Below are 19,984 nucleotides of genomic sequence, written 5' to 3'. Positions count from 1 at the left end.
GTATGCTGCCCTGATTTGAATGGGTTTAAAATGTCAGGGAATTCTGCTAATACCCGATGAAACCGTGTGCTGCCCGATAAAACACTTATGTTGGTAGGTACATTCGATATGTGAGAAGCTTGGCCCTGTGATGTCAGCTGAGTTGTAGCATCAATTAAGCAATTATTCTTGACATCCACTAGAAGGTGGAAATGTGTCAAGAAGTCGACACCAATAATTGCTTGAGTTACATCAGCAATAATAAAAGGCCAGTTGAAAGTCCGGCGCAAGTTTAAATCAAGTGTCAATAGTTTGGTGCCGTAGGTTGCAATTTGGGTACCATTGGCTGCATACAGTACAAGTTTATTAAGTTGGTGAGCATTTGTTTTAGTTCTCGGGAACACTGATATGTCAGCTCCAGTATCTACTAGAAGACATAACTGAGTTGAACGATCAGCCAGTACTATTCTGTCGATGTGGCGGACATTCTGTTGGCCAGCAGAAGACCGCCCATTTAGTTTCCCGCTTGTACAAAAGTGCATGGAGGGGCACACTTGCGAGCCGAAATTCATATGATAAAAACATATGCCACTTGTGGGATCTTTGTACTGTGTTCGAGTATTGTGACGAGATCGACTCCTGCTTCGAGCACGAAATTTATTACGTGGGCCCTGATTTGATCGATTGTATCTCCGTGAAGCATGAAGACTTGTAGAGAGTTCAGATACTTTTTTGGTCAATTCAGCCACTTGTTGTTCGAGGGATGAACTGGAAGGTGCAGCATTAGCAGCACTGACATAAGCTGGAGTATGAAGTTCATTAATTTTGTCAGCCATTGCTGCTAAACGGGTTAGATCTTCATTGGAAGCAGCAAGAATTATTTGTATGTTATTAGGGAGACGCGAAAGCCATAGTGACTTCAACAAGTCGTCACTAAAATCGCTTCCTGCCAGATCACGCATTCGTGACAGCAAGTATGAAGGTCGCTGATCTCCAAGTTCAAGTCCTTGTAGTAAAGTACGTATTTTGGAAGATTCACTTTCTGAATAGATTTCAATAAGCCGCTGTTTCAGTTTGGAGTATTTATCACAATCAGGTGGTTTGAGAATTAAGTCATGCACTAAATTCAGAATATCACTCAAATGCTGCAACTACGTGGTTGAATTTTGTAGACTCCTCACTAATGCGAGCGATAGAAAATTGTGCTTCGATCTGAGCGAACCACAATGAAGGATTATTTTTCCAGAAAGGCGGTGGCTTCACCGCAACGCGTGTGATTTGTGGCTCTGGTGGAATATCGTCGGGCATACTGATAGATAATTTTCACTTTAATTAACAAACACTTATCAGCACAAATATTGTAGCATGAAGATACAGTATTGATATTTTACCATGATAACAATAAATATTTTAACCATGCAGAAAAAACTTAAAGAACGATACACACACAAATAATATTTTACCGAAATGCATTTGAAAAGAAACCCTTATTTGAGAAAAAAAAAATGATGCGTTCATTTTGTATTGCGCACACACAAAATCACCACTTCACACTGCTAAGGCACTTTCGAAGGAAAAAAGGAAATCACTCCTGTAGTACATGGGAAAAAAATTCAGTACTTTCGAACACTGAGGGAAGAATTTTGCCGTAGCACGTTGCAGAAAAATTACTGATGTAGCACATTTAGCGAAAATCACTATTGTATTACATTTGTCACAAAAGTTGAATGATCGAAGAATTATTGCACGACTGGCGAAGTCAGCGGAACGGAACAGATCACATTGATGATTTGCTGAAGCTCCTTGCGATGATATGCACGACTTTGAAAAAACACAAGCAATATATATCAATACATCTAGAAATAATTGAAGGGGTACGTTGTAGCATACGTTTAATGTCCATATTCGTTGTTATTTTTAGTCAGTTCTTCAGAATGACTTGGATGCACGTGGCTTAGGGTCGTTGAAAATCCATTGTCAGTAGCGTGCTCAGTCAAAAGGTCACCACTTTTGGTGGTCGTGTGTGCTTAATGCATGATCTAATTAAAGAAAATAAGAATAGACAATCTCCTATAACAAAAGAATATATTAAGTACTAAATTACAATTTAAATTACATTGCAGAGATCAACACAGAGCTCGGAACACAGTTCATGCTACCGTCGCGTACTAAGGCTACTAAGGAGCCTTATCGCGTACAATTGTGTGACGAGAAGTCTGAGTGAGTAAAGATGTCGCTTTGCTGTTCCGATTAAGAACTGGATTTTACACATGGCGCCATCTCATGAATAGAAGTTGAAGTATCTGTCGGAACGCCACATATCTGATGGGTTACCAGGTTTGAACTATTATCGCCATTAAATTTACCGGTTTCTTTGCGGAAGTGCTTCCGAAATGTTTTTGAAACATTTTGAATTCGTTGTTATATTGATCTATGAAGCAGTAGATTAGTGAGTTTTTATTACATTACTGACAAGTATAGTTTTTTAAGAATCAAAAAATTTCCAGCGGAGATAATTATTTGTCAAATATGAATGTGTTTTCAAATAATAAGTGATAAAAAAGAAAAATCAGTTAGAACACATTTCTAACAAAGTAATTTGCTTTGCTTTAATCTTTATAATACAATACATTTTACAATGATAAGGCAAAATACAATCTGGAATGGTTATGCGAAGATTACGATAGTACCTAGAGTATTCAGCATTTCGTATAATCCTATACCAAGATAATAATAATATTAAAATAAATTTTATCTGAATGAAGTTTTCTTTTTACAGAAACAGTAAAATTATGCAATTGCATAAACGAATGCACTTTCAGACAATATACTTAATACTGTTTACAAGTTGAAGCCCAAGTTCTGTTTACGCCCTTCAGCGCATGCTCAAGAATTACCATCCAGGCGAGACTAGTCGATTTGTCGATGACGTCAAAAATTCGAAAAGTGGGGTAGGGGTTTGGAAATACGCTCTCTGTACATATGGTCAGACCAGGTGAAATTTCTGTTAAAGTTGATACCCAGATAATTAGCAGAATTCACCTTTGGGACTAGGGCTATAATGTCCGTTTTCTTTATATTTCTTTTAGCAGTATTTTTGATTTTTCTGGTTGAATACACATCTTCCACCTGCTCTTCCGATTTCTGGAATTTTCTCCTGTATTTATGCTAAAGCATGGGTTGGTCTTCTCGATTTGACAACAAGAGCCGTATTGTCGGCGTAACAGGCCAGAAGCATATTAGCATCTTCACTAAAATCAGGAAAGTCTCTTGTGTAAATAATATAAAAAAGCAGTCCTAAATTTGACTCCTAGGGGATTTCCACGTGAATACGCTTGACACTAAAGATTTATTTCCCGTACTTAACGGTCCGTACTTAAGACCTGTTTTCTAGAAATGATTTGATCATTAAAATCAGTTCCCTGGGGAATCTGAGATGAATCAGTTTGTATGTAAGTGGTGGATGCCAGATGCGAACGAAAGCTTTTGCCACGTCTAGCATCAGGATTACAGCACTTATTTTGTTGTGTAGAGCGGAACCGATGAATTCCATAAGGCGAACCAACTGGGTGGAAATGGAGAGGCCTTTTCTAAAACCGTGTTGATGGTCAGCTAGAAAGTTCAGATTTTCTTGCATTCTATTATAAATTAGCCGCTCGAGAATTTTGCTTAAAGAAGATAGCAAACTAATTGGTCTGCAGTTAGACGGGATAATTTGCAGTTTTCCTGATTTAGGAATCTTAAAAATGTTAGCTTGCTTCCAGCCTGATGGAAAATAATGATAGTGGAGACAAGCATTGAAAATCCCCGTAAGTTTGAAAATAAGCTTCAACGGCCTATTTTTTTTAGCATTTTATTAGTGATTTCATCTTTTCTGGGGCCATATTGGGTTTCAGGAATTTAATTATGGTACTGACTTCATGTCGAGTGGCGAAATTACTGCTGTTATCGTGCACTGGGCGAGCTCAGCCGGCTTTAGACGAAATCCAGAAGTTCTGTGTCAGACTCGTTATTCGTGGGATTGGACTGGATTATTTAATTACGGCAAAGCACACGAGGGCTATCTGCCTAAAGAGAGGGATGCCTTCGTGGAGGACTTTCTAAGGGAAACTGGGTAGTGTACACGTTCGTTACACATGGGGAAAAACCACAAAAACGCCCATGCAGCCAGCCCGTTCGCGGGATTCGAACCTCGGACCGAACTACCAGTGTTCAGCGTTTTTACCGCTCGGCCGCTGGTGGGCCTTTATTCGTGGGAAAAAGAGTTAGAAATAAATCGTTCTAAGAGGAGATCGGCGAAAAGTTCAGCCTTTTCTGTATCGGAATAAATGGGGACCGTGTCGTATTTGAGCGGGTTTTTGCATGCGCTTGGCTGTTTTGTAGACTTTGTCAGCCGCCAGATGGCGCCAGCATCATAGTTCAACGTCTCAATTTTATTTTGCCGTGTGACCACTTTATGGCTCTCTACTAACTGGAAAATTTGTTAATAAGGAGCATCTGAACATTTTGCAGCCTTTTAATGAAGCAAGCCAATCAGATTATTTCGTGTAAGAAAACAATCTGAATAAACTGATCCAGTAGAATGGTGTCCAAACACCGGGGTACCTGGTTTCTACACCCTGTAGAACAAAAGTAATTTCGAATCATGACTGGAAAGAAAAAGTTGCGAGATAACTTGAAGATTTTATATTACAGTAATGAATCTGCTCACAATACTCTTGTTGCTCTTCAAGCCACGAGCGGCCAAGCGGTAGAATCACTAAACACTGGTAGTTCCGACCTGGGTTCAAATCCAGGCAAATGCGCTTCCTACTTGATTGATCTTCGTGGACTCTCCATGCGTAACTTGTATACGGCAAGTTTTCCTTAGAAAATCCTCTATGAGGGCATTCCTCCCCTTAGCCATATAGCCCTAGTCAAGGCCAACTAGATATCTACAGGCCTGCTCCAATCTGATGATCACATGATCTGACGTCATAATCTTAGTCCTTCAATTTTGTAAGTTGACATTGCTTCGCCGTAGGACTAGTGCTAGTGAAATAATTGTTTACATGTGTTTTTTCTTCTGAAAAATTTTGTATTTTACCGGAAAGTAAAATATTATATTGTGAATTCGAATTTATAAGAAAAAGTGTGTTTTAGAATGCCAAGAAAGTGTAGTGTATCTGAATGCCGATCAAATTACGATAGCAGTAATGAACATGTGTCGACTTTCAAATTTCCTTCGTATCCTGTACTCTCTCAGAAATGGATAAAAAATATTAATCGCAAAGATTTTGTAGCTGGCAAACACAGTATTGTATGCATTAAGCATTTTGAAGGAAAAATTTGTCGTTCGAGAAGATAAAGCTGTTCGTGATGATGGAACGGTATTAGTAATGGTTTTGCAAGAAAAATAGATCTTCCCTCTTTATGGATATTCATAACCAAAGGTAAGATCTTTTGGCTATCGAAATTAGAATTTTTAAACTGTTCAAAAGTGCTTGTATCTTTAAAAATATTGGACGATTTAAATGCAAGAGTTTTTTGCAATGAAAATGAAATTCCCATTGAAAAGTTCAAATGGATATTTGGAGAAGAAAAGCTATGTGATAAATGGTTTAAACTTGAGACAGTGATTAGCCATTTGGATGGTTTTTCTGCTTCTGATATTCATGATGACTGCAATTTAAATTTAGATAAAATATCAGAACTACTGTTGAAATGTGCAGAAACAGAAAATAATCCACATTCTGAGAAATTTAAGTTTTTGTATGAACAGATTCAATTAATGCAAATGAAACAGCATTCGTATAGTGCAGAATTCTTTGCCTGGTCTTGTTATATATTTTATTGTAATCCAAACAGCTACAATATTATACGTAACAGTAAGTATTTTATATTGCCTCATCCGTCATACTTAAGGAAGTTATCTCTGAAAATTGGCCGAGCAGATTCTGGATTACAAACAAGTCACTGGATGTATTTGAAAAAAAAAAAAAAATGTGAAATTTTAAATGATTCTGAAAAAATTGTCAATTTATTATTAGATGAGATATATATAAAACCACAAGTTTCGTATAAAAGTGGTCGTGTTTTAGATTTTTCGGATAATTCGCAGATGGAGGCCACAACTCTGCAAACATTTATGATAAGCTATATTAGCAAAAAACAGAGATATTGTAGCAATGTTTCCCGTAAAAAACTTATCACATCAATTATTAATATTTACAAAACAAGTAATTGACCATGTACAGTCTTGTGGCTATCGAATCATAACTCTAATATAAGACAATAATAGAATTAACAGAAATATGTTCAAAATGCTTTGTGGTGGTGCATTAAAATCCTCATTTATAAACCCTACCATGCATAATCTTCCTATATTTACATTATTTGATACAGTTCATTGGTAAAAGATTACAATTGGGTGCCCCTCGTTTATTGGCGATTCTTTCTTGATGCCAAGATCGGCACCAGGAAGTCACAATTTCAAGATGGCCGCTACACAAAACCAAAATAAGAAGTCGAAGAATTGCATAAGATCTGTGTCCATGTACACATCGATCTGTTTTTACTTAAAAAAACATCCTAGAATTGCACAAACTAGGCATTGCGCCTTAAATATGTCCATGTACACATCAATCTGTTTTCATTTAAATAAAATCAGGAAGCTAAAACAAATTTAAAACTATTGTGGTAACCAGAAGTGAGGTTTCATCGCCAAAATTTTTTTTAAAATGTCGCCAATCGAAGGGGCACCCAATTCTACTCTAAAGCCAGTTCATTTATCGAAATCTATACGAAACAACTGGTTCAATCAGAACGATTCAAACCAAACATTTTTTATACCGTCATTTGAAAACTCAAATATTGTTTACAATTCCAGTGTTTTACATTTAAAAAGATTGTATAAAATAGAAAAAAACGATAATATTAAAATGGCTCCAACTTTATCAAGGAAAGTTTTATTTCCGTCTTCTATAGAGGAACAGAATGTAAGTACTGCTATTAAACTTTTTGATGAAAGACTTTAGCTGCTCTGCAAATTGAATTGCAGAATAATAGAACTTGGTATGGAAAAATGTCTTAAGAACTAAACATTTTATTGATGTAATTTTAAAGTGGTGGAAAATTGTGAATGTTAAACACTCTAAAAAGGCCTTACAGTTTCGAGATGTATTTATGCAGCTTATAAGGACAACAGAAGATAAAAGCTTAGAATGTTTATCACAGTTTTGTTCATGGCTTATATCATGGAACGATTTTTGCCTAACAACAAAAAACTGTAAGTCACAAATTGGGGAAACTGTCAAAAGAAGCCCAAGTTGCTCTTCTCCATACAACAGCAACATTAAATGAACTTTCAAAGTATTTGTTAAAAGAATTTAAATTACCTTTTATTCCTTCAGGAAAATTTCAGACAGATAACCTTGAGGGACGTTTTGGTCAGTTTCAACAAATGAGTGGCTGTAATTATAATGTATCCTTACAGCAGATTATAGAGTCGAAAAGAAAACTAAAATTAATTAGTTTGCTTAAAATACAATTTCTGAGAAAGGTTCATTTATTTTATAACATTTTTCTTGTCATGATATTGAAGATTTTAATGATGATCAACTTATTGATAAGGAATTTGGTGATGTTTTGCATCAATCCAATGATGTTAATATTACAGAAAAAGATACAATGTGTCTAATTTACATTTCTGGATATGTTTGTAGATCTGTATTGAAGCATATAAATTGTAATCTCTGCAGGAAAAAATTAATTCTTGACAAAGAAATGATAGTTGAATATTGGGAAGATTTTGCGTACTTAGCTGCTATTGATCGAGGTGGTTTATTTTGGCCAACAGAATTCATGCTTTTCATTAATACCTCTGCATTTAAAATATTTTCAATCCTAATATCTGAAATGTATGAGAAATTATATAGTTTATCAAAAAATCAACATTTCTATATTGATAAGTCTCGTCACAGAGAAAGTTGAAAACAGGGTTATTTGAAATGATAGTATTTGTGAATGTGGCAAATCATTGCATGTCACATGCATTTCCAATATATTGCAGAATATTTACTGTAAGGTTAAAAATAACAATTTAAAGGAAACCAATGACCAAAAACGAAAAATGGGTAAATTAAATAATTCTGGAATTTAGGTGAATTTTTTATGTAATTTTAAAGTTAAATAATTAGTATTTGCAAACTGTGCATAACTGAGCCATAGAAACTTGCTGCTGCCTACTAGTGGCTGAGTGGTAAAATAGCTGAAAACTGATAGTTTGGTCTGGAGTTCCAATCTCAGTGAACGGGCTGGTTGATAATTACCTTATACGAGCAAATAGAATTGATAATTACCTTATATGATCAAATTGAATCAAAAGTTAAGTTTGAAAATATTGACAAGTGTGATAGAAGCTGATGAACCAACAAAAAGGAAGATGTTAATTTTAAAAGTGAAATAAAAACTTGGGAAATATGGGATGATAATGCAATAGCAAGAAATCTAATGAATTAGACTGTGACAGCTCCATAAGCGTTAAAATATGTGAATGAATAGAATACAAAGAAATGATGGGAGAAAATAAAAAATGAAATGGCGGCAAGAACAGAAGATATTCATATCAAATGTAGAAAGAATTAGCTCAACTGAAAATGAGTCGAAACGAATCTGTAGATGCTTACATAAATACAGCTGTAATTCTGAAAAGTGAAAGCATTCAAGTTGGGATGAAATAAGAGATAAAAAATTAATTTACTTCATACTAGAAGGACGTTAAAGTTGATTGTTGTTAAAATTATCAAAAGTAATAAAGAGAAAGATATAGCTTCAATTATACAAGCTTTAAGATAAACAAATTGTAGATCATGATTTAAAAGCAATTTTTACCAAAACTAAAGCAGAAGAAAAGATGAGCGAGAACAATGAAAAAAGATTATGTAGTATGATGTATGAAATGATAGAAGAACTAAGTTCAATGGAGGCTCATGAACTCTGGAAATTAGTTGAAAGATCTATCAATAAGAAAATTACGATGTTTACGAAAACTACAAAATAAGATTTTTGATGTAAAAACTGCATATTTAAATGGATACTTGAATAAACCAATTTATATGGAACAACCACCTGGATTTAAATCAGATTCAGACTGTCAAGCATTAATAGATTGGATAAAAAAAAACAAAACAAAGTAGTAGTTCAAGGCACATTAATCGAAATCCTTTGCCGTAAGCCAAATCAACTAGCTAAATCATGTTTATTTTTGTAGACCTCAAATCAGGGGCTACAATGATAAGCCTGTTTTGGCATTCATATTTCAAAAATTTGAATGGCAAACATTTGTTGATGTGAATTAATGATGTTTAACTTAATAATTAATATCTTATAACATTGTAATGATATGCTGGATTTTTCATTGCTTAATACTGCATGCATCTTTTACTATTTGTCTATTATTAAATAAATTTACAGTGTATATTTAATCAGATGTTCTTTCATAAGAATTTTTATAGCATGATATGGTGCTCATTGGGGTAGATTGCATAGTTATGATCTCACTTTGTTTTCAGGGAATTTTATAATATATTTTTGGATATGCTACAAGATTTCTCGTATAATGTTCATGCTTTAAAACATCTTTAAAATAAAACTTTTTTTGTCATATATTTCCCAAAATGTTCACTTGTATGTTTATAATTAAAAAGTACCTTAAGATATTGGATTAAATGTTGAAATGTTTTTATGAGAAAGAAAAAAAAAATGGCTTTTGCTTCAATAGAATTGCATGTAAAATCATAAATGTAAATCAAAATTTTATTTAAATTAATATGTTTATGAATTTTGTTATGAAATATCACATATCTTTTTAATATTTAAGCAGTATAAATCAATCTAATTAATTTAAGCAATACAAATTAATGTAGTAGTATGTGGTGTATAAAGAGTTTAAATATTTTTAAAAGAAAAAAAAAGAATGTCTAAATTAATTGAATACTAAGCATCTGTAAACTATATCCATTTTGGTATATAGAATGATATAGATGATATATTGTAATATCAGTGAGTCGTAGAAACTTATTCAAGTTTATGAAGTTTATTTTTGTGGACCTCGCATCAGAGTCTGCAATAATAATGTTCCATTATTAATATTTAAAAAATTCAAATGACAACTTATTGCAGATGTGAAATAATTTCAACTGGCTAATCAGTATCTTATACTATCGTAATGATTCGCAGGATTTTTCATTGCTTAATATTGTGTATTTTTAATGAGATGTATTAAGAGTGTATTTTTAATAAGATTTTCTTTCATAAGAATTTTTTGGAGCATGATATGATGCTCATTGGGATTGATTGCATAGTTATGATCTTGCTTTTTTTAAGAGAACTTGAAATATTTTGAATATTCTGTGTAATGTTTTTGCTATAAAACATCTTTAGAATGAATCTTTTTTCAATACGTAGACTAAACTTCAGATATACTTTTAATATATTAATGTATTAATAAGATTTATGTATTTCACTTAATGTCCACATGTGTATTTATTATTAAAAAGCATCTTAGGATCTCTGATTGAATCTTGAAAAATCTTTATGGGAATAAAGAAAAGAAAGAGTTCATTTTGCATCAATATCATTGCACCAAAAACAATTATAAAGCAATATTATATTAGAATTAATGAATTGATATTAATTTTATTATGAAATACTATATGTGTTTGTTTAGTATTCAAGCAGTATAAATCAGTCTTCATAATTTAAGCAATATAAAATCATCTGAGAGCTTTAACATATTTTTTCTTTTTATTACAAAATGAAAACATCTCCTGTTTAGTTCATTACATATGTTATATTTTCATTGATATTATCATACCGTATAATTTTTATAAATAATTTTTGTGTCCATTTTATTTCCGTATAAAAGTTCAGATATGTTTCAGTTTAATTTAAATCAGCTCTGCTAAATTTACAATATCACTCAAATCTTATTTTTATTTTCTGTTTAATAAATTGGTATTTAGTATTTAAATATCATTACGATATAACATAGTACGTTATTATTCCTAAAATTGGAAATATTAGTTGTAAAAATTAATTTAACTTGACTTTTGTGTTGGAAATAAAACGCTGCGTACTACATAAATGAAACAGTCGGCTGCGTCTACCGTGGGAACGATCGCCTTCGATTGTGACGTCACAAATCGGTGGAGCAGGCCTGTAGATATCTAGTTGGCCTTGCCCTAGTTTGCTTTAACATAGTCAAATAAGCCAAACCAAACCAAATTCAAACTTGTTAGTTTTTAACCAAAAATTCAACAAAAGCGGGTTTACAAACTTTGACGTCTGACACAAAACAAAATGAAAAGGGCGAACATTTTAATTCCGTAATTTTGCCAGAGAAAACCTAATTAATAATTTTTATGTTTGATTTATTAAAATTGCCTCAGTACCAAAGGACCAGCGCGAAAAAGTAAAATAATCTGGTTGATAAGCAATAAATAATTTAATGCTGGATTTCTGCCATCACACTTTTATCACGCAGTCTGCTGTATCTTTTTGATCTGGCAATAGTATCAAAGGGCAGCGCGGTTAGACCTTTAATGATGGATTTAAGTCGAAAATTACTTAATAAGAACTTATGCCATACACTTTTAAAATATCATAGGTTTATAAGGGTGAGTGCATTTCTTAAGAATTCCAAGTTTCCTTCGAAAGTTGAATTCTGAAATTCATTCTTATGCACCGAAAACTTTTGTAATGTTTAGTAATGAATCCACCGGAAGATTTATTTTCGTTAGCAATGATTGTATTTATTATTTTGTATAATGCTATTATTGTGCCATTTTAATGAAATACTTAAGCAACGATATTGTAGAATGCATTAGAAATGCAAATTAATTGAATATCCATTAAATTAGCTATCACTGATTGAAGTACAAAATGTAAAGGGTTCCTAGCGAGTATTGGCATGCATTTGTCTCATCCACTTATTTTAAGTAAAAATAAGTCGGCGTGTACATGGTTTATGTGTATGTGTTATTTTGAAAAACGCGTAAGGTGTATGGTATTGTGCACTTTTTCCCAATTTTGCAGTGAATATTTGTCATGATTAAGCAGTTTGATAAAATTTCTAGCATAAGTGTAATTCGGCTAGTAGATTGTTGGAAGAAGTGTTCAGTAGATAAGAAGAAAAGAAACATGTCTTTACTCCGTGAAGACAAAATGGCGGCGGGGGAAAAAAATAGAGGGTTGCTGTATGAGAGTTGGTTGCCAAATTTTCGCCAAAAATTCGCCAAGTTACCATAATGTAAAGATCAACCAAACTTATATTTGCCAAGATTTGGATATTATCTCCATCAAAAGTTAGTGCTGGATGCAGCCACTATAGCTGAACCATTTAAATTATTTTTTGTTTAGAAAACCAGTTGTTAAAAATTAACTGTAATATTTGTGTAAGCAAATTATTTCTTATAGCCAATTTTATTGTTTGTGTAGACAATAAATAAAATGGTTCTTAAAATTTTTGAATTCCACCACTATCACTGTTTCTACATATAAGTAATGAGAACAAACTTTTACAGCTTTCCAGGTGGCACAGAAAGGTCAAGTTACTGTGCCACAAATTAGGTTAAGTTATTTGAATATGGCAAAGCACGTGAGGGATGCTAAGAGAAGTGATGCCTTTGTGGAGAACCTATGGAGGAAGGACCACAAAAACCAAACATGCAGTCAGCCTTTTTGCCTGGGACCATCTGTGAAGTAACAACTTCTGGTTCAAGGGTACCTGGGAAAATTGCCCTATTCCTATATGTTACACGAAATTATTTTTTGAACATTGATAGCATTTCATGAAGGACTGAATACAGTAGCAAGATGAATTTAAATGCTAAACATGAGGCATATGAAAGATGCGCAAGGTGAAAATTATGCCTGTAGAGCAAAATTTGTGAGTGTAGAGTGTTCATTGGTCAATCTTGGTGCTGTGTTCTGAAATGGCAGCATCCTCATATGTGCTGAGGAGAGCTAGATGAGGGAGGTGGAGTCAGGAGACAAGGAGTTTAGTTGAACATGAGATGAGCTACCAGTAAACTTTATCTGCTTGGCCAATGTTGGGGGCCTCTGCCACAAGAGTTGCCATGCTAGAAATCCAACAAGCTTTGCCATTATTGAATATAGTGATATATTTTTATAGGTTTTGTTAAGTAAATTTTATTTCTATTACTTTTAACTAGTTTTAAAGCAGTGCCTTTAGTATGTTCATAGGAATTGCATGTTTGTATTTTCACTATATTTTACATGAATTTATCTTTAGCATTGGTATCTTTCACTTTATGATCATAACAACAAACTTACTTTAACAAAGTAAATTGATATACAACAGTATTACAAAATTTATTTTAAACAAATTATCTCAATACCATTTGCTGCTTAAAATTAATCAATAATCAAAAAGAAAGAAGTTTAGGACCAAATCTACAAACACATGAAAGGAATTAAATTAAAAACCAATAAAATTCAAATTTCCACATAAATATGTAAAATTCAACTAATATTCATCAAATCAGCAGAAATACAGAAAAAAGAAATACAAAAATAACCAAAAAATATAAGCAGAGGAATGCAATTAAAATCTGATTCGACATTATCAAGATGTAGGTCAGACTTAATTGAACCTTTCTTTCCTTGGAAACCCATTGAGTTTCTGTTAGTCCAGAATTAGCTGATGAACCATTCTATGTTATTTAATTTTAATAGTTCACCCGAAAATTCTAAATCCATTGCATTTGTTTCTCAAATGTTATGAAATAATACAAAAAATCATTATGTTTTAATTTAATGTTCAATTCTTTCTCTTTATTAGGTGTTAAATTAATACATAATGATCTTCACTCCTAAATTCTGCCACTCGGTGCAGTTGCACCAGATCTGGCACTGGCCTTGTGCTTGATCAGGAAACTTTACATTGATGCATAACATGGATCAGTTGAATGTGAAGTTAAAGGTCTAAACTAGTTCAAATTATTTTTTTTATTTTTTGTGGCAGGCATCAATAAAAATTGTTTTAACAAAAATGATTAAGAAAAATGTAATTGCTAAATATATTTTACATAAATTATTACATTTCCTCCATATTTTAAAGATTCTATTTGGCATTAACAACATAGTGAATGGGTTATTTTGGCCATGTTATGCATTAAATATGTAATGTTATGCATTAAATTTGTATAATGTGTAATATACATAGTGCATTATTATGCATAATCATATTGAGAACTGATATGGACTATTAAAAAGAAGCTTTCTATTTATACAGATATTTTTCTGCATTTAATAAATGATGTAAAAAGTTCTGAATTGTATTTTCAACCTTTTTGTATGCCTGTGCTTAATTAGTGTAAAGTTTTATGTGCCAGCATAAAAAGTGTTTTGTTGTTATTTAAATGTTATCTTTTAAATGTATCTTTCTATATCTGTGACTTAAAAATTCTATCAAATGATTCTATTTTATAAAATTCTATTTTATCTTTTAGGCTCCTTCATTAGCCTCATTTTCAACTAGTAACTCAAAATCAGCGCAGGTAAATGTTATGTAGTAGTCAGCTGATCCTTTACATAATGATAGTATTTTGTTTGTATTTTATAAAAATGTGCTATTTATATTATTATTTTAATTATTATTATAGCTTTTTTTTTGGTCAAATTTAGATTACTGTGAGAGATGCATTAAATGCAGCAATGGATGAAGAAATGGAAAAGGATGAAAGAGTATTTTTGTTAGGTGAAGAAGTAGCAATGTATGATGGTGCATATAAGGTAATTATTGAAGTGCGTTTTTATGTTTGCATTTGAAAGGTATGAGATAGTGTTGATAGCAAGTATATATGAGGGTTGGCATTTGAAAGGTATGAGATGGTCTTAATAGCAAGTATATATGGGGGATTCGATTTGAATCCATTATAGAAATAGTAAATGTACATATTTTATAGACATACTTTGCTTACATCATATATTGGAAGTGACACGCTTCTAGTTCAATAATTTTTCTACACATTTTACCATGATCCTAGCAGCTTAATGGAATTTTTTCTAGTTTATTTGCTGAATGGCAGGATTGATATTCATTTTGACCTGTTTAATAGTGTCTTGTTTTACATGTACACAGTTTGTTTTAAATCTTTTTTAGGATCGTGACCCCATTTTAAGTGCTCAAGCTGTAGTGTGACCATAAACTCTCAGAAATATGTATTTTATAGTATATTTAAACCCCTGTTTTGCAGTTTTTAGGTAACCTTGCAACTGTAACAAATTGTTTTTGGACCCCTAGTTGGTTTTTTTTTTTTTTTTTTTTTTTTTTTTACCCCTAGTTTTTGATCCATTGATCTGGATCATTAAGATCCAGACATTTGATGACTATTGTATGCCTTTCAAAATTGGCAATGAGAATACAAGTTCTAAAGATGTAATGGTCACTTCTATTTTTATTACTGTTCTATTTACCATGGATATAAAAATTTGGGACTTACCTAATGATGAAACATCTGCCATAAGATTTCTTCAGGAAAGAGGAATAATTCACTCTGAAAAAAAGTGCTGGAAAAAACTTGCACTTTCTTTCAGTTAGTGAACTGAATGAAGCTGTACTTCAGTTCAAAGGAAGCACCGAAGTATAGATGTGAAGTTATGACATGCAGAGAAAAAAAAAAAAAAAAAGGATTACATTCTCAAAAATTGGTTTGAAGGATTTAGATTCAACTTCTTAACGGCAATTCATTTCATTTATGCATGGCATTTAGAATTAATTTCCTTTGAATTTTGTCAGTATCAGCTTGATATGAATCAAGATATGATATATAGGCAGTTTCTTATTTGGATGAATCAGTTTCTCATTCATCACGTCGATGATCATGTCAGGGTACATCATCTTCCAGCCAAACAGTTGCTCCACCCTGTGTAACAGGCTGGTGGTGGCAGTTTTATGCTTCGAGAGATGTTCTCATGGTTGGCTCTGGGACCATTAATTGTGGTAGAACAGACTGTGAAAGCTGCAGTCTGTCAGAACAAAACTGCAGATCAGTTGCACCCTTACATGGTGTCTGTCTTCCCAATTGGAAATGGAATCTTGAAAGGAGGACAATGCCCCATGTTACAAGACTTAAATTGTGTTAGAGTTGTTTGAAGAACATAAGGATCGATTCCAGTTAATGTCCTGGCCACCTAACTGTTTGGATCTTAAACTTGATAGAGCACATTTGTGATTTCATGGAGCCGGAGCTCAGAACTCAAACACCACTATGTCCACTTTGCATGACCACTGTTTAGACATTTGGTATAACAAGTCTCAAGTCATCTATGAAGAACGTGTGGCATCCATGCCCAGGCAAGTTGCAACTGTTTTGCAAGCCAAAGGTCGCATAATGCATTATTCAGTAGTATTTTGATTCAGATAATATTTTGGCTCATCAGTGTAAAAGCATATGTGTTAGTCTTAGGTGACAACATTGAGATTGTTGTAGAAACATCAGGCCTTTGCTTAATAGCTCTCAAATAGGTAGTCAGATGAGTACCATTCGTTTTTGCACAAAGCTGAGAAAGGATGCGGCTTTGTTATTAATGGGATAGTCCATGGATCAATCTTACCAAGTTTTGTCCTGTTCAAGGAAGTTATAGTGGTGTGGAGAACATACAGTGGAATTCATTAGGTTCCTTCGTGAATCTGGAAAGGTTCTGAAATAATGTTTGGCAGAATCAGAATATACTGGCTGATCACCTGCTTCTTTGATCATCTTTGCAGGTACTGAAAGGAGTAGTTTATTAATGAAGGGTAATGCTTTATGCCATTAATTGGTTTTCCAGATAACTTTTAGTAGCTCCTTACGTCCTCATACTTAAGCCCACCATTCCTGTGGGCTGCTCTTGAATGGAATAACCAGATGCATGAATTCGAGAGCCAATATCTGGGTGGAGTTACAGCCAGCTGATTTGCATATGGCATCCTATGCAGTTCTTTTAGTATCAGGTAGAATAAATATCCTGAAGTGTACAAAAAATATTGTTTTTGAAAAGGACCACCATGCTGGTAGGAAAGTAATTCAGTGCATTAAATTGTATTACAGCTGTGTTAATTTACTAATTCTTTTTTATGTTTAAAATTTTCTAATGTGACCTCTTACTAAATGTAAACTGGTTTCTTTGTATATTTTACAAATTTACCCATTTTTCTGTGTCTTAAAAGTTTTCTCTTTTAAGGTGAGTCGAGGACTGTGGAAGAAGTATGGTGATAAAAGAGTAATTGATACTCCTATTACAGAAGTGAGTGTTATTTATTTTTCTTTTATATTTTTAAATTGATTGCTATGTAAATTTATTCATATGTCACTAAAAGCAATGACATAACTAATAATTTGTTTTAAAACTTAAAATTTTTCATGCAAATTATTACATAAACGTGACTTTTTTCGCCTTATTCATTCATTGCAATATATTAATTTTTGAAAAGAAGTTGTAAAATATTAAGTAATTTTTATATCTGTACAATACAGAGTTTTCTGTAGAATTCTTGACTTTAATAATTTATATATATTAAAGGAAAAAATCTTTATTTGGGATATATGAAGTACAGGGAGACATAGAATAACGGAATTTTTGAAATACACAGTGGCAGTCATGAACAGGTGGCAGTAGTGCAGGACAGTGACCTTGAGCAAGTAAACACTCCACCATTTTAGTAACCATTCATCAGTGGAACAGGCAGCAGACATAAATCGTAATTATTCAAAATCACAAAGTTCGTGAGTGCCGCTAGTAAGGTGATAGTACAGTGTGCTGTTTAATTACATGGGATCATTGGACCTTATTTTTTTGGAAATGAACAAGGGATCACAGTAATTGTCAATGCATACCGTTACAAGGAGATGTTATAACCTTTCATTACAACTGAATTGAACAATATTTCACACATTCAAGAAACCTGGTTTCAACAGGATGGAGCGATATCACACACTGCATGGCAATCAATGGAAGCTGTGCGATAATTGTTCGGTAAATGTGTGATCTCAAGATTTCGTAACGTTCCCTGGCCCTTTAGGTCACCAGATTTGTACGTTTATGTTTTTTTCTTCTTGTGGGGCTATCTCAAGAGTAAAGTGTACGCGACTCGATCAAGAATTCTGGATGGGTTAAAACAGAGAATTCATGATGAAATCCCAGCTGAGATGTTGCAGCTGTCAATGAGGAATCTCAACAGCAGATTTCAAAAACACATTCATACAGAAGGATGGCCATCTAAAGGGTGTAATTTTTAAAAAATGATGAAGTCCATTAATGTTTCTTAAATTGAAAATTTTAAGGTTTCAATTTCTATGAATAAAATATTTTTCTTCCATTAGTCTTGCTTTTATTGGATTGTTAAAAAGTTCTCTTTTTTTTTTTTTTTTTTTTTTTTTTTTTTTTTTTTTTTTGTGTCACTCTATATGAAGAAGTATTTTTTCCAAGGTCTAATTTTAATCTTGAATTCTTTTTGCATATCTAATTTTTTTTTGTGTGGGGCTCATTGGTATATTACTAAGCCTGTAAAATTTACATGAAAAACAAGCAAATTTTCTAGGGTTGTTAGTAGAGTTTCTGCTTTTATTCATCTCTTATTGAGCTAGCTTTACAATTCAAACATCAGTTGATGCATAATTATAAGATCTACTACACAATATATGAAATAAATGCAATTACAAAAAGTGGAAACAAATTTGCAAAAATATACAATAAAATTATTATGTAAAATGCTCCAAATAAACAAATATATATGATTATATATATATATATATATATATATACAGCATTATAAAAATTCTCCAAAACCAATGTGCAATCAAGTAAACGCAAATATTTGTATAAATTTGCAATACAGTACAAAGCCCGTAATCCGGGCGTCTATTATCCAGAATGATCTATAATTCCGGACCTCAAAGCAACAAACTTAAAAGCGTTTACACATGCGCACATGCATTTACCCATGCGCGCTTCCGATAGCAAAGAAAGTGACAGAGAAATTATTGAAAACGAAAAAATTTTGATTGACGAGTTAGTCGGTATTGGGGCAATTACGGGGCTTGAACAGTGGAACTTTGTAACTGAACAAGAAATTATGTCTGTTTATAGAATTAAAGAGAAAGTATTAGCACAAAAAATGAAGCAACCTAAATAACTTACATTGAAAGAAATGTTTAATAAAGTAAACAAATAAATATTAAGCTTTTTTTTGTAAATTTTGAGACCTTTTAGATCATAATTGCTTTTTATTTCATAAATTGCAGTTTCATATGTTTAATTGTATAATTTCTGCATGCCATCTTACCAGATTTAAATTGATGATCTATAATCCGAAAAAACCCCTAATTCGGAATCACCGAAATTTTGACGAGTCCAGATTATGGACTTTATTGGAGAGTTAATTAGAGAATGGATTAGCATATTCTTGCTAATTTTAGCTTTCATAGATTTCTTCGTGCTTTGATTGATCTTTGGACTATCATTTGATGGACCAATGCACGTGAGATAGCATAAGCTACCTCACTAAAGATACATCTGTATCTCTGACTTCTGTGTTTTAGTTAGAACTGGGACAAGTTTTTCATATCATAAAAGCACAAAAAACATTTTGGAAATAAAATAAACTATCAATCAGCAAACTGATTTACTCTTTTCCTACCAATCTTGTATTTTTGATTCATTATATTTGTAGATACTGTCGAAATGACAGTATGTACTGTTTATTAATCTACAGCAGTTTAATGCTGTTTGTTATAAATAGCAGCCGCAGCCATCATGACAGTATCATGGGTCGACTATTCTCTCTTTTTAACATTTTGTCTTGCAGAGTTGTTTTTTAGGTTTAAAGTGAAATGTGCTTTTCTAAATATACAAAAGTGCCAAACCGATAAACAACACATTCTCTCGACGACTGCCAACTTATTCCTAAAATTAATTATACCTGCAAGAAAAGTAAAATGATCATGCACTTTTCAAAAAT

The 19,984-nt window shown here is 32.7% G+C and overlaps 1 protein-coding gene across 2 annotated transcripts in view; it reads left to right on the top strand.

Moving 5' to 3' along the window:
• Nucleotides 1-11,491: 11,491 nt before the first annotated feature.
• Pdhb (Pyruvate dehydrogenase E1 beta subunit) overlaps nt 11,492-19,984 on the top strand; it is a 59,478-nt gene continuing 50,985 nt past the window's right edge. Inside the window, exons 1-4 of one of the 2 annotated variants that reach the window (XM_085825527.1) lie at nt 11,492-11,636; nt 14,493-14,540; nt 14,668-14,775; nt 17,209-17,271. In XM_085825527.1, the coding sequence (XP_085681653.1) occupies nt 11,562-11,636; nt 14,493-14,540; nt 14,668-14,775; nt 17,209-17,271 (294 nt within the window). In that variant the 5' untranslated portion in view covers nt 11,492-11,561. Of the gene's footprint in view, nt 11,637-14,492; nt 14,541-14,645; nt 14,776-17,208; nt 17,272-19,984 lie in introns of both variants that reach the window. The other variant, XM_085825528.1, reaches the window with a different exon arrangement.

Source organism: Stegodyphus dumicola, chromosome 1 (assembly GCF_044657685.1).
Source record: "Stegodyphus dumicola isolate Sdum_Otavi_A_Nest chromosome 1, ASM4465768v1".
Lineage (NCBI taxonomy): Eukaryota > Metazoa > Arthropoda > Arachnida > Araneae > Eresidae > Stegodyphus > Stegodyphus dumicola.
This window is presented reverse-complemented; position numbering and strand designations above follow the sequence as displayed.